We start from the raw sequence: 14,217 nt of genomic DNA, 5'->3' as shown, positions 1-14,217 counted from the left end.
TTTTATTGTTGATAGTATTACAGATATCTCCCATTCCTCCCCCCACCTTTGTTCCCCTCCTCCCGGCCCCTGGCCACCCCCCAGATCTTCACTACCCTATTGCCCATGTCCATGGGCTATGCATATAAATGTATAAGTTCTTTGGTTTATCTCTCCTTGTCTCTCCCCCTCCCTCCCCCTCCCCCACGCCTCCCTCCCCCACCACACACAATGAGCTATATCAGTCTATTCCATGCCTCCATGCTTTGGGTCTTATTATTGGTCAATTCATTTTGTCCATTAGATTCCACAAATAAGCGAGATCCTGTGGTATTTGTCTTTCTCGTATTGGCTTATTTCACTTAGTATAATATTTTCCAGGTCCATCCATGCTGCCCAAAGGATTTTTATAGTATTTTCCAAATTGTGGCACAAACTCATTAGTGAATTGTAAGACCAAAAATTTAATCAAATGGAACTGAATATTAAATAAGAATGCCTTGATGTAGAAAAGGTAAGTGATGCTTTGAGACGTTTGTTTCAAGTTTACATGTGACTGTAGTGAAGTAAAATGCATTCTTTTTGTGGATATCTGAGGAAAAAAACTGAAAAACCAACATTTAATGGGGATATCTTCCATGTGCTGAAAAGTACAATACAACAAAGGAAATCTTTTTTTTTTTTTTAGAAATCTTATAAATTAATACAATGACTATTGTCCAACCTTTGATCTGAAGCTACAAACAGTAAATTGCTGGCCTGCAGAAGACCTTGCACAACTACCATGAGCACTTTGCTTTTGCTGTCAAGGTATCACAGACTGAATACATGCTTATCTGCCCTAAAATCATATTGGTAAGAAGGAAGTAAATTACTAATTTGGAGCATGACTATTTCTTTGCAGCTGCTAGGAAAGCTTTGCATGCTCACACGAAGTACTCTGAATTCCCCACTTCATGTACGTGCCTTTTCTCAGCAAATGTGGGTTCTGTAGCTTTGAGGACTGTCTGGCAGAAAGAAAACAATGGAGGAGATCAAGACAAAATGTTATTTTTGATTTTAAATTAATGTATATTTTGTAAATTTATCCAAGAAGCATGTATTATTTGTACAACTTAGAAAAAAACAGTGAAGCTCTAGCTGGTTTGACACGGTGAATAGAGCGTCGGCCTGCGGACTGAAGGGTCCTGGGTTAGATTCCTGTCAAGGGCACATGCCCAGGTTGTGGGCTCGATCCCCAGTATGGAGCATGCAAGAGGTAGCCAATCAATGATTCTCTCTCATCATTGATGTTTCTATCTTTCTCTCCCTCTCCTTCCTCTCTGAAATCGATACAAATACTAATATGTTTAAAAACAACAACAACAAAAAACACAATGAAAATGAAAAAAAGCCCACAAACATGACCCGTAACATTGAGGACAAGACAGTCAAGACAGTTCTGTAGGGAATACTCTACCTGTGAGTCTAATATGCTGGACATTTCACGCGCACCAACATTTACTTCATCCAACTGCAAGCAAAACAAGTTTCGGGCAACCTGGACAAAATCTAAAATGGAACACGTTTCAGTAAGAAACTATTAAGCCTCATCTAAATATAGCTCATATAGGAAGTTGAAGCTATGTGTTATAACAAAGTTGCCTTAAAACAGTATTAACTGAAGGGACAGATAAATATAAGTTCAAATAAAAAGAAACTGGTTTTAACTTCCCTTAAGTTTGCTGAAGTTAGTACATCAGTTAAGATAATTACAAAGCAAATGTATATCACTGGCATAACTATTCCTCCAACCCTTAAATTATGAGTAGAACCTTTTCTGAAACAGGACAATGTCATGATTCACAGTTTTTCAAGCTGGAAGAACCCGAGGTTTAATAATAATACTATCGGCAGCTAATGTTTACGTAAAGCCTCTCTATGCTAGGCCGGGTGCTTTGCAATTTCACCCTCAGAATTTTACAAGGCAGGTTCTCTTATCCTCTCAATTTTCCAGTCTGGGGCTATGACAAGTGAACTGCTAAAATCCCCGAGGCCACTTGACAAATAAGTAGCAGAACAGGATTCCATCTAAGGTCTGACTCAGAGGCACATCCTCCTGATCATTACCCAGCACTGCCTGATGCTTCTTTAGACGTGGAGCGTGACCTATTCATCTGCCTACCCTCACAGGTCTTTATTTTGACTACGACGTTTTTAGTTTCCAAGGATTCTTTTTTTTTAAAAAAAAATATATTTTATTGATTTTTTACAGAGAGGAAGGGAGAGAGATAGAGAGTTAGAAACATCGATGAGAAACATCGATCAGCTGCCTCCTGCACATCTCCCACTGGGGGTGTGCCCGCAACCCAGGTACATGCCCTTGACCGGAATCGAACCTGGGACCTTTCAGTCCGCAGGCCAACGCTCTATCCACTGAGCCAAACCGGCCTCGGCTCCAAGGATTCTTTTAATGTTCTCCGATTGTTCCTATTTGACAGTATCCTACTCTTATTTCATGAATTCTTTATCTTTGCTTATCTTTTTAAACATGCTAATTATGGTTTATCTGAAGTTTTCTTCCACTCTTGTAATATTTCCCTTTTTCGGAATTCCTTTTCTTTTTCTATTTATCTGATACTGGCGACTAGGAATTCTAGCTGAGTTTTTCAGAGTACTGATCGAGGAATTTGAAATAAATGTGGTCTTTTTTTCTCTCTCTTTCTAAAGAGGAACTCAATAAAAATGAGTCACAATGACCCTTTAAGTAATTTTCTGTGATGATATTACAGTGATTTTCAACCCTTTTCATCTCATGGCACAAATAAAGTAACTATTACAATCCTGTGGCACTCCAAAAAATATATTTCTTGGCGATCTGACAAAAAAAATAGGTATAATTTTGATTCATTCATACCATCGGCTACTATGTTGGCTGTTGTCATTTTTTAATTTGACAATCTAAGAGAAAAGAGGTCAGGCCCATGACTACATAGTCAGGTATTGCATGTTTTCAAAAATGTTTCGGCACAACGGTTGAAAATTGCTGGATTAACACAATGTACCTAATATTACCTCCAAAAGACACTGTCCCCTGTGGGTCTACTGCCACTTGCTGTCTCAGGGCTTGGTGTTGCTCCTTTGTGGGCTGAATACCAAGATAATTTAGAGCCTGGAAAGAAAAGGACTTGTGTGAGGCAATTTTCAAATCTCCAAAGAATAAAACTTTTCATTAGAACTTTATTTCATTAGAACTTTATTTCATAGTCCAGGGAAAAGAATCAATCTCAGGAACAGTGACCAGAATTAGATGTACAAAGATTAATTTTCTATAAAATAGTAGCTTCCTGATTCCACCACCACCTCAACTGTTCCCCCCTCCCAAGGCTAACACCTCCCAAGGCTAACACTTTAGCTGATCCTAGAACCCAAACCCAAATTCTCTACTGGTTTAAAATATGTGATGTGGCAGGAGAAAAATAGCAAATAAACCCTATGAAATCTAATTTAACATGAATTTCTACAAGTAGCACTCTAAAGCATGGAGATTTTGTTAATATCTTGTAAACTTGAGACCAAAAATAGAGTTGATGAAAATTGGCCTGGCCAGTGTGGCTCAGTGATTGAGCATTGACCTATGGTACAGGAGGTCATGGTTCAATTCTCGGTTAGGGCACATGCCACAGGCCGGGGTTGCGGGCTCGATCCCAGTGTGGAGCATGTAGGAGGATTCTCTCTCATCATTGATGTTTTTATCTCTCTCTCCCTCTCCCTTCCTCTCTGAAATCAATAAAAATACATTTTAAAGAAGTTGATGAAAACTGATTTACATACAAAATATTCTAATTTTTGGCTTGTTTATGAGCAGACTTACATAAGTAGTAAACTAAAAAGCTTTCTCTGAAAAGCTTTTCTCTACCTTCTCCTTTTAGCAACCATAGCTGATTAAAAATTCAGAAACTGTTAGTTGTACTCCAATGTCTATTCTCTCCTTGTTCCTTAGTAACAGAACGACAATATTTAGCTAGAAATATTGTCATCCAGCTAAAAGATATCCCTGTTTTTCAGCTTGATGAGGCCATGTGACTATGTGCAGGCCAAGGAGATACAAGGAGAAGTGCTCTAAGGACTTTCTGGGGAGTCTTTCAAAGGTAGCGGTAGGCACTTCCTGTCCCCTTTCCTCCTCTCTTTGGCCTTAAATAAAAGAAAACAAAAAGGAAGATGAATGGAAGGAGGGAAAGAGGTTGGTTGGTTGCTGAAATTCAAATGGTCATTGTGGTTTATGAGCAACCTCAATAAAGATGGGGGAGCAGAAAGATGATAGTTGGGACATGGGACCCCAACACTGTGGAACCTCCAGGCCAGCCCTGGATTATCTTCTTTCAGGTTTCTTTTAGGTGCGAGAGAAGTAAATTTCTAATGGAGACCACTGTTATTTTAGGTTCTCCAGTTATTTATAGCAAATTCTAACCTTAACTAATGCATAGGGCCCCTATTGTTGCCCTATTGTTGAATTCTGGCAAGAACATATTCTGTGTCAATCATATCAAGACTAAAATATAGGAAAAGTTTAATATTGGCAATAGTCCTTTATAAATTTCTTCCTCCTTTGGAATCTGTTCATTCATTCATCATTTCATTTACCAAATATTTACTTAGTGCTTACTATTTGTCAGGCAAAGGGACACCTAAACAAGACAGAGCTGCTAGTATGATCTTCAGAGTGAGGATAACATGTAAATAACTGTAATTAGTGCACTATCTAATTTAATAGAAGTGTGTACAGGATCTACTATGGCCACAACAAACTGCGTAAATGCACAGGTGGCTGGGCACAGTGAAGGAAGGAGGCAGGAGGAAAGAGAACATCTGGAAAGATTCCTTTAAAAGTGATTCTAGGGCTTAGTCTAGCATTATCTGACTACCCTGTCTACAACTTATAAATATTTGCCTTGAATAACATGGAATAATGATTCTTAATTTCTGGTGTTCTTTGCCTCCAGTCATAAAAATATTCCAAATTTTCCAAATAAAAACAAAGGAAAGAGAATAACACAAAGAACACCTATGTATTTGCTAGCACTAAGTACTCATTAATATTTGTTTGAAATTTATATATATATATTTTAAATAAATTTATTGGAGTGACCTTGGTTAATAGGGTCATATAGGTTTCAAGTGTACATTTCTATGACATACATGTTTTTAAGAAATAAACATTGATGACTTAGTTGAAAGCTTTCTCCATTGTTCTTCAACAGGATACAACTAAGGTTGGTGTATCCTTCCTGTCCATGATTTGATGCCATTAATTCATGCATCCCCTAATAATATGTACTCTTACACAATTGAAACTGTTCATGAATAGTACAGTACAAAAGAATAATCTTACCAACATTTTTATTTTACCTCAATGTTATGATTTCATAATTGCTCAATATTGTTTGCAAAACTAGTTCAATTATTTTAACTTGAAATGGTATCCAACTGTATGAATGTTGTAATTTATCACCCATTCCTTGATTGATGGGCTTTTTGAAAAAAAATTTTTTTTTATTGATTTCAGGGAGAAAGGGAGAGGAGAAACATCGATGAGAATCACTGATCAGCTGCCTACTGGCGATCGAGCCCGCAACCCAGGCATGTGCCCTGACCTGCAATCGAACTGTAACCTCCTGGTTCATAAGTCCATGCTCAACTGCTAAGCCACACCATCTGGTTGGTGGGCTTTTATAGTTACTCCAATTTGGTTTTTATTACAAGAAATTATATATATATATATCTATATATATATATATATATATATAGATATATATATATATCTAATTTGGTTTTTATTATAAGAAATTATATATATATCCTTGTATAGTTGTGTGAAAATTTCTCTACAGTATATCCCTAGAAGAGGAAATGTGGAGTCATAGGGTTTATAAAGTCAACTTTAATAGATATTGTAAAATAACTCTCCGTATTGGTTGTACCAAGCAATTTATGCACACAACTAGGACATAAGCACTCCTATTTTCTACATTCTTAGCAGCATTTTATGCTTTCACACTTCAATTTTTGTCAATGTGTTGTATATGAAATAGTACATTGTGTATTAATTTGAATTCCCCTAATTACAAGTGATATTAATCTTTCCCATGTTGATTAGCAATATTTTTAACTCACAAATTACTTAGCAATAGGTTTTAAATTTTCATATACAGAGTCTTAAGATGTAAATTTGTTAGTGATTCCTAATTTTTATGAAAACCAAAAATATCTCCAGACATTGCCAAATGTCCCCCAAGGCAAATTTCCACATCCTTGTCCTTGAAAAACACGGCTTCAGGGACCAACACTATTAACAGTTTGATGTATAAGTTTTCTGAATTTTTGCTATGGACATAGCATCTCTATATAAATATATATGTAAATTATGTATTTTGAAATCATTAAATTACGCTATATAGAGTGTTCTGGTTTTTTAAAACTATCAACATATCACAGCTTTCTATTTTGTAGATTTTAGACCTTTTGCATGCTTTTTAAAACTGCTATAATAGTATATTAAAGCTTAGCATTGAGGTATATTTATATCAGATTATGAATTTAACAAAAGATTGCAAAAGCCCTTCTGAACTTCTCCCTGTAGGTAACAGCTGTCATACATTTGGTTTAATATTCCCAAACATTTTATTATATAACATTTGATGTATACTAAAAGCATGTATTGTATGTAACATACATTTTAAATCAGGACAATAAAATAAAACATCCATGAATCCATCTTAGAATTACAAAACTGCCAATACTAAAATTTCCATACTATTTATTTTAAAATGGTTTGTCACATATACATATCCCTAACGTTATTTTGTTTTGCTGTTTTTAAGCTTCATAAAAAAGCTGCAGATCGCCTTCTGAAACTTGAATTTTTCATCCTGCAGTATCGTTTTATTATTCATCCATGTGGTTATATGCTACTGTGACATTAATGCATCCACGTTTACTGACAAATGTAATAATTATATTAATATGCCACAATTTATTCGCCCATCCTCCTGAAGATGGGCAGTAGGGTTTTCTGCTTACCAGTAATGCAGCAGTGAACATTCTTGTACAAAGCTACCACAGCACATGGGTAAAAATTCCTTTAGGGTAAATACCTAGGAGTAGTGTTGATGCGTCTTCTGATTGACTTGTACAATTCTTTGTAATTTATCATTTCATACGTTATGGGTATTATACATATTTTCTCCCAGTTTTGGGCATAACTTTTCACTTTTTAATATTCTCATCTTATGGAGTTTCTATGGACAATCTCAGACATGTTTTCACACCATTACTTTATATTTTTTTAAGTACACAATGTGAATAGTTTTAGAAATATTTTTAAGGATGTGACTTTTTGTTTTATAAATAGTAGATTTATTGATATTTAATTCACATCTCATAAAATTCACCATTTTAGTATACAGTTAAGAGGCTTTAAGTATATTCACAAAGTTGTGCATCAATCCCCACTAATTCTAGAAAATTTTCATCACCTCCCAGAGAAGTCCCATCCCCATTAGCAGGCACTTCCTAGTTCCCTACCCCCGCCCCCCCAGCCCCAGGCAACCACTAATCTATTTTCTGTATGTATGGATTTGCCTATTCTGGGCATTTCATACAAACAGAATCATATAATTTGTGGCTTTTTGTGTCTGGCTTCTTTCACTTAGCTTGTTTCAAGATTTATCTATGTCGTAGCATGTATCAAGAAGAAACACAGGCAATTTCAAAAGTTCTCGTTCTTAGCTGGGTGGTGAGTACATGTGTTGATTATTCTTTAAACTGAACGTTATAATATAATCATTGTGTGTATAATTGATATTATGAAGATATAAAAACAATTTTATAAAAATAATGCAATTAAGACACCTATCACAGAAGGTACTCAATATAGGTGATTCTTATTATATCAAGTAATAATAAAGTTGCAAAATGCAGTTAACCACAGTCTAAATTGATCTAGAGTTAAACTTAGTCATAAGTGAAAGTTTTGTTGAATGTGAATTTATTCTAGATGAATATAGCATGTCAGTGAGGCAAGCTCATGAATTTAAATTGCAAGTAATTTATGTTTAATCATAAAGTAGGTTCTAATAATTTATTGAATGTCATCTTTTAGCCTTAAAAATGTATTAATTGGACAATATCTGTCCTTAACATTTTCTGGTGTCTGGATGATGAATTTTAAAAAATGTCACTTCTGTACAATACTAGTCACATACTTCCCAGCCTAATAACAAAGAACATCTCATTAACTATCATCAGACATCGGGTACGCATTGCTCACTGCAGCTTTCTTCAAATGTTACAGAAATGGCAAGAGGTAAAGTAAATACCAGCGAAATGGCACCTGTATCCAAAAGCATCTTTCCCAGGTACAAAAATATAGATAGCATACAGGTGTCTTCAAGCCAACTAATAAACTGTATTTCTATTTGCTATGTTTACCATACCTGCTTATAAGTTCAACATTAGGATCAGATGAGACACATAGTACTTATAAAAATACTTTGAAAAAATATATCACTAAATAAGTCTGGTGAAATTATATAAAAATATCTGTATATAAAAAATCATTATTAGAATATTCATGAAAAGAGGCAATCATTTTTTCTCAGACAGTGAATGAAAATAAAATGAATTCAATGTTAGAAATCACTTTCCAGGAGATTCTGATTTAAAATCATCTACTTAGACAAGAAAAACAAAGAGGATTTCCTGAGAACACTGCCATTCATACATATGTCTTCACAGGTACTGCTCTTCATCAAATTCTAACCTCTCTGCCTTTCTTAAAAATTGCACTAAGTAGGGTAATTAGTTAATAACCACATAATCAGTCAACACCTTTTCCTTGTGAAATCTTACCACAGCACACATTTTCTAGATACCATATGCACTATATTTATAGAAGTTGAAGAAATAAAGATATAATTTTAATACATTTTAAATACTTGATCACATTTTCCTTATCTATCACTGAATAGAAAATATGTTAAAAATGTAATGGAGGATAAAGTTGAATTTGTCTACAAAGTAGCAACTAAAATAGAAGGACCTATTTTAAATGAAAGTGGTACAGATATTATGATAGTAATAGCTAACTACAAAAAAGGAAGAGTAGCTTAGGAAATAATTGGGTGAATAGATGCTAATTTGGATTTTAGGGGGGAAAAATTATTAAGTAAAATACAGTTTCAAACTCTGAAAACAAGGAATGCTCTCCAGAATAGTCACTAAAAATACCTTGAATCAAAGCTGGGAAGCTGAATTTACAAAGAATGTGGGCTCCTTTTGCTATAAAACTACTGTTTTATTTTTCTAAAAAAATAATTTGCTTAGGCTAAAAGGAAAGTCAAAACTGGAATTCTGATTCAGTAGTCAAGTAACTCATATTCTAAGAATCATATCTCTAAGAAAATTATAGATTAAAAAATATATCATACACTAAAAAATTTAAACCAAGTAAAAGAATAAAGGCTGCCAGATAGTGTTTAGCTGGATAATTTTCTCCTTATCCAGACGAATGGTTAGCATTAAATCTTGAATGTTCAGAAATGTATGTTAAACCAACATCATTAAAAGCCAGTAATTATCCATTTTTAGTTATTAATGTTTTCAAACTTCAAACATTTTATTTTTTGAAAATGTTAATATTAACTGGTTGTAAACTTTGCCATAAGCCAGAACTTACATCTTAACCAAAAATAAAAAGAGAGCACAAGTTAGCAAAAGATACTCAGGAGTTTTAAAATATCAAAAAGATATCACAAGTATCTAATGGATCGGAAAGTTTCATTGAGCACAAACCAGGTGTTTAAACAGGGGTAGGTACATGGTACACTGTTGTGACGAAGCTTTAGCTCGTTGATAAAGCAAGATACAGAAAAGATTATAGGAAACTACAAAGTGATTTACAGATATGCAAAATAAGGCGATATTGGCTCTAACCACAATAGTTAGCAAAGTCTAGACAGGGAGTTGGAGTTGAGTCAGAATTTGAATAACGGAGAAGATTCAAATTGGCAATGAAAACGGTGCTGCTATAGGACCATGCAAAGGTATGAACATGGGAATAAGGGCAATGTATGTTTATTCCAGATGTGCATTTTCATACTCTTCCTAAAATGTAAAATATTATTATCCACAAATTATGATAGGAAAGTAGAGGCTGTGGGCCTCTAACACTGTATCAATTTTTATATTAAAAAAATAAGACATAGCACATTTTTGCTGTTAGCTCCCAAGTAACCGGACAAAAACCAGTTTTAAATGCATTTTTACCTTTTCTTTTTAATCTTAAGTTTCTTTTACATACAGAATCTCTCGATGTTTAACTCTCCCCAGGGTTTTTTTGTGTGCCTTTTGTATATTGCTACCATCTTCCTAATAGTCAGTAATACCTGACTATTAAGGTTCTTTAGGATTTAGTTTCCCTTTATTTTTTTAAAAATTGAACAAATGGGAGTATTACTTGCACTTATTGCTCCGACATATGAAGTCTACTATACTTTGTCATAATTTAGTCCATGTGTCCTTGGGTTCTACGTGGTAAGACATCACATTTGTCTTATACACAGGAGGAAATAGATGAATGTGGATGTCGATTTAATGACAAAAGGTTTAATTTTTATTTTGTACTAGTGAACAACATGAACTGCCCAACTCAAACACGAATAAGTTCATTTAAATCCAAACTGCCATTCATTTCATTGCATATAAATAACACCTCAAGAAAGTAATGGCTCCAGGCCTTTACCCTCTCCAAGATGAGAGGCCTTCCTTGCTGTTGTTTTATGGAAGAAAAATGGACATTTAAAGTATTTACCATTTCCAGTTTCTCTGCCTTAAGGCGAACGGAGGGATTTAGGGAGACCGTCTTTCCTTGTGGTCCATAATTATCGGTCCAGACAGGGGCAGCATCTGAGAGACAACAGGGTGCACACTAATTGGAAATTTAATTGGAATAGAAATGTTCATGTGACAGGATGAGTTCTGAGCTCCTGCTGTTAAAAAAAATTCTGGTTAATCAGCTGGCAGTTTTCACTTTTGTTTTCATGGTTTTTTTCGTTAAGTCTAAAACGTATCATACAAACCAGCTTCACTTGAGCCCTAAAATATGTGATATTAAAAGAATGACCAATCAGCATTAAGTCCCATGGAAATACTAATTTAAAAGACAAACACACATCCTACTACCACGACCCTGTCATCACAGCACTTTCCTAATTGTAAAATGAAAAGGCCTTTTTTTTCTTCCCAAATAAGTAAAATCATATGAGAAACTCAAATAGATCATGATATTTCTTTGGCTGGCAAAAGTGGTTTTGTTATGTGAGTTCTGGAAGTACTACAGAAAAACTAAAAAATGCAGATGGTTTCAAATTTACACATTAACTATAATGGACTTATAACTTCTTGAACTCAAAATCCCATTTCTTATTTTACAGAAGGTTATATTTCAAGATGTATAAATGGACTTTCAAGAGTTGGAGTTTATATACCATTATTCTTTGGCATCTTTTCAATGGACGCTGATTATTTAGACAAGCCTTTGACCTGGTTACATGGATAAGGTACCAGGTGCCATCCAGGACTAGGAACTGGAAAACATTATTCGTTTTAATATGTCAGAGTTTGTAAAACAAATTGCTATAATTCACGTCAATCCTTGTATCTAAATTGTCACTATTCTAAATACACTTTTAAATGGTATTTTACTAGTTCTACATAGAAACGAGGAAGAGAAAAAAACTTTTTAAAATGTCACATCTTTATGCAGTGTTTTAATTTTTTTTTTTATTTCTCGGAGCATCTGTCTCTAAGTACAAAATGATTTGCATTCTCTTTAGAACATAAGAAGCGCGTATGAAAATAAATAGTCTTCCTCTAAACCTTTAACACATCGTTAACATTCTATGTAAAATCTTGAATATAGCTTATATGTGTCAAGATAAAAAATGGCTACTGACTTTTAATTTCAAGTGGAATCAAATGCTGAGAAAGACTGATTTTAATAGAAAAGAATTTTTGCAATTTTGATAAAAGCAACGAAGTGTCCTTTGTTGATGTGCTACCTAATTGTTGGCCACGGGATAAAAAAAAATACCATATGTGTATTTTTTTTCTCTTAATGTAACTGGAGAATCAGCTCCCCATTCTCCTTGCTTGGTGCCCTACCAATAAAATGGCTTTAATTTCTCCTCAATGTTCAGTGTTTGGCTTTCCTGTGCATTGGACAGGCAGACCCTTGTTCGATTCAGTTCAGTTCAATTCAATACCCTTAAGAGAAATTCTCTGCCAAACCCAAAGTGTGGCCTAAAAGAGGAGCACCGAGTGGCAGGGCATGAAAGACCACATAGCAGATAAGTCCAACATTATTTTTTTTTATGACTACCCGCCTAATTTAATCAGCACAAATTTACAAACAATATAGTTTCCTATGTAGACTTTATCTTACATGTGGGCTCATTTTTAAGGTTTGGACTTGTGAGGCTTGACAATGCCGTTCAGCTTGGTGCCTGACCTACCTACAGTTAAGGCACACTGACACTAGGTGGACCCAAGCTCACCTAATTATGGTCTCAGACCAAGACCAACCCTGGGCGTGCACTACTCAGTTCAAGTTTAAGTGCACACTTGGAGAGGCGTTGAGAGAGAGGGATCAGGAAGAGAGAGGGAGGCACAGGGACACACACCATCCATACACATTAAGGCACGCACTCTCATTTATGTTTTCCTATATCTAAGATGAAAAATTTCCTGTGTTGCCCTAGTCCAGTGGTAGGCAAACTCATTAGTCAACAGCCAAATATCAACAGTACAACGATTGAAATTTCTTTTGAGAGCCAAATGTTTTAAACTTAAACTATATAGGTAGGTACATTGTTATTAACTTAATTAGGGTACTCCTAAGCTGGCCTTTGCTAAAAACGTCCTCAATCTGATTGAGGTACGTTTGCTGAGGTCGACCCCTTCCAACTCTCCCATCCTCAACTCGTGCATGAATAACGCGCGCCTCCCCAGCGCTGCATATCCCGCAGCCACCTGCGCTGAGTCTCCGGTCGCCTGACCAACTGACACCCCCCACTTCTTCTAACTCCACTTCTTCAAAATAGACTCGCCCAGGCCGAAAACCGACTTCTGCGCATGGGCCACGAAGTTTCAATCGCACTGTACGTGCACGCCCGCACGTGGTATTTTGTGGAAGAGCCACACTCAAGGGGCCAAAGAGCCGCATGTAGCTCGCAAGCCGCGGTTTGCCAACCACTGCCCTAGCCGATTTGGCTCAGTGGACAGAGTGTCGGCCTGCGGACTGAAGGGTCCAGGTTTTATTCCAGTCAAGGGCACATACCCGGGTTGCAGCTCCATCCCCAGTTGTGGGCATGCAGGAGGCAGCTGATTAATGATTCTCTCTCATCATTGATGCTTCTATCTCTCTCTCCCTCTTCCTTCCTTTCTGAAATCAATAAAAAATATATTTTAAAAAATGCTGTGTAACAGTGGAAATAAAACACGTTAGCTCTTATGTATGCTTACTTTTAGTCAGACAGTGCACGAAGTACTTTACATATATAAACTCATTAATCTTTAAAATAACTAGAACATTTGCCAAGCCTTATTTTACAGGCCCTTTGAGTGGTCCACTGACCGTGGAAAACATCTTGTGACTACCCCTGGATCAACCGCCACCAGAATATGATCATAGGACAGCGCCCTCCTCCTCATTCCAGGCCCTACACCCACCCCTGGCGCCTGTATAAGCCATCCACAAGAACCCCTCGGAGTCACTCTCTCTTCTGGTCCACTTCCTAGTGCACAAGCTCTTTTCAATAAAGTCTGTCTGCTTCATCTTGTACTGAGGTCAGTGCTCCTTTCTATGACATTGAGACTCAAGAACCTAAGGTCGGCAACGTAAGTTTCCATTCAGAGCCTTCCCTACACCACTTATTACTTTCCCTCCTTAGTCTACTATGCTCATGGCTTCATACCATTTGTTCAAACGTGTAATTCATCCACAAGAGTGTAGATGCTCCTTAGAGTACTAAGTCCATCCACACCCTGCTCTAGTTCACACAGAATACTCACACAGTAGTTATTCGATAACATAAACACACACACACACATAAACACACTCACACACATTTCTTTTTCTAATCTGAATAATGAAGGTTTTTTTTTTAACCCCATGTTTTATTCACAATATATAATTAAATA

The 14,217-nt window shown here is 35.9% G+C and overlaps 1 protein-coding gene across 4 annotated transcripts in view; it reads right to left on the bottom strand.

Annotated features, from left to right (window-relative positions):
• Positions 1-14,217, bottom strand: part of STXBP4 (syntaxin binding protein 4) — a 118,805-nt gene that overhangs the window by 86,205 nt on the left and 18,383 nt on the right. For all 4 annotated transcript variants that reach the window (XR_002830909.1, XM_006095576.3, XM_023759571.1 and 1 more), the window contains exons 8-10: positions 10,829-10,923; positions 3,034-3,130; positions 1,439-1,530 (exon numbers count right to left, since the gene is read on the bottom strand). Coding sequence is in view for 3 of the 4 variants with exons in the window: in XM_006095576.3 (XP_006095638.1) it covers positions 1,439-1,530; positions 3,034-3,130; positions 10,829-10,923 (284 nt within the window). In the remaining variant the exon portion in view is untranslated. The remainder of the gene's footprint in view (positions 1-1,438; positions 1,531-3,033; positions 3,131-10,828; positions 10,924-14,217) is intronic.

Source organism: Myotis lucifugus, unplaced genomic scaffold (assembly GCF_000147115.1).
Source record: "Myotis lucifugus unplaced genomic scaffold, Myoluc2.0 scaffold_158, whole genome shotgun sequence".
NCBI lineage: Eukaryota > Metazoa > Chordata > Mammalia > Chiroptera > Vespertilionidae > Myotis > Myotis lucifugus.
Note: the sequence above shows the minus strand (reverse complement) of the source record. Positions and strands in the feature narration are given on the sequence as shown.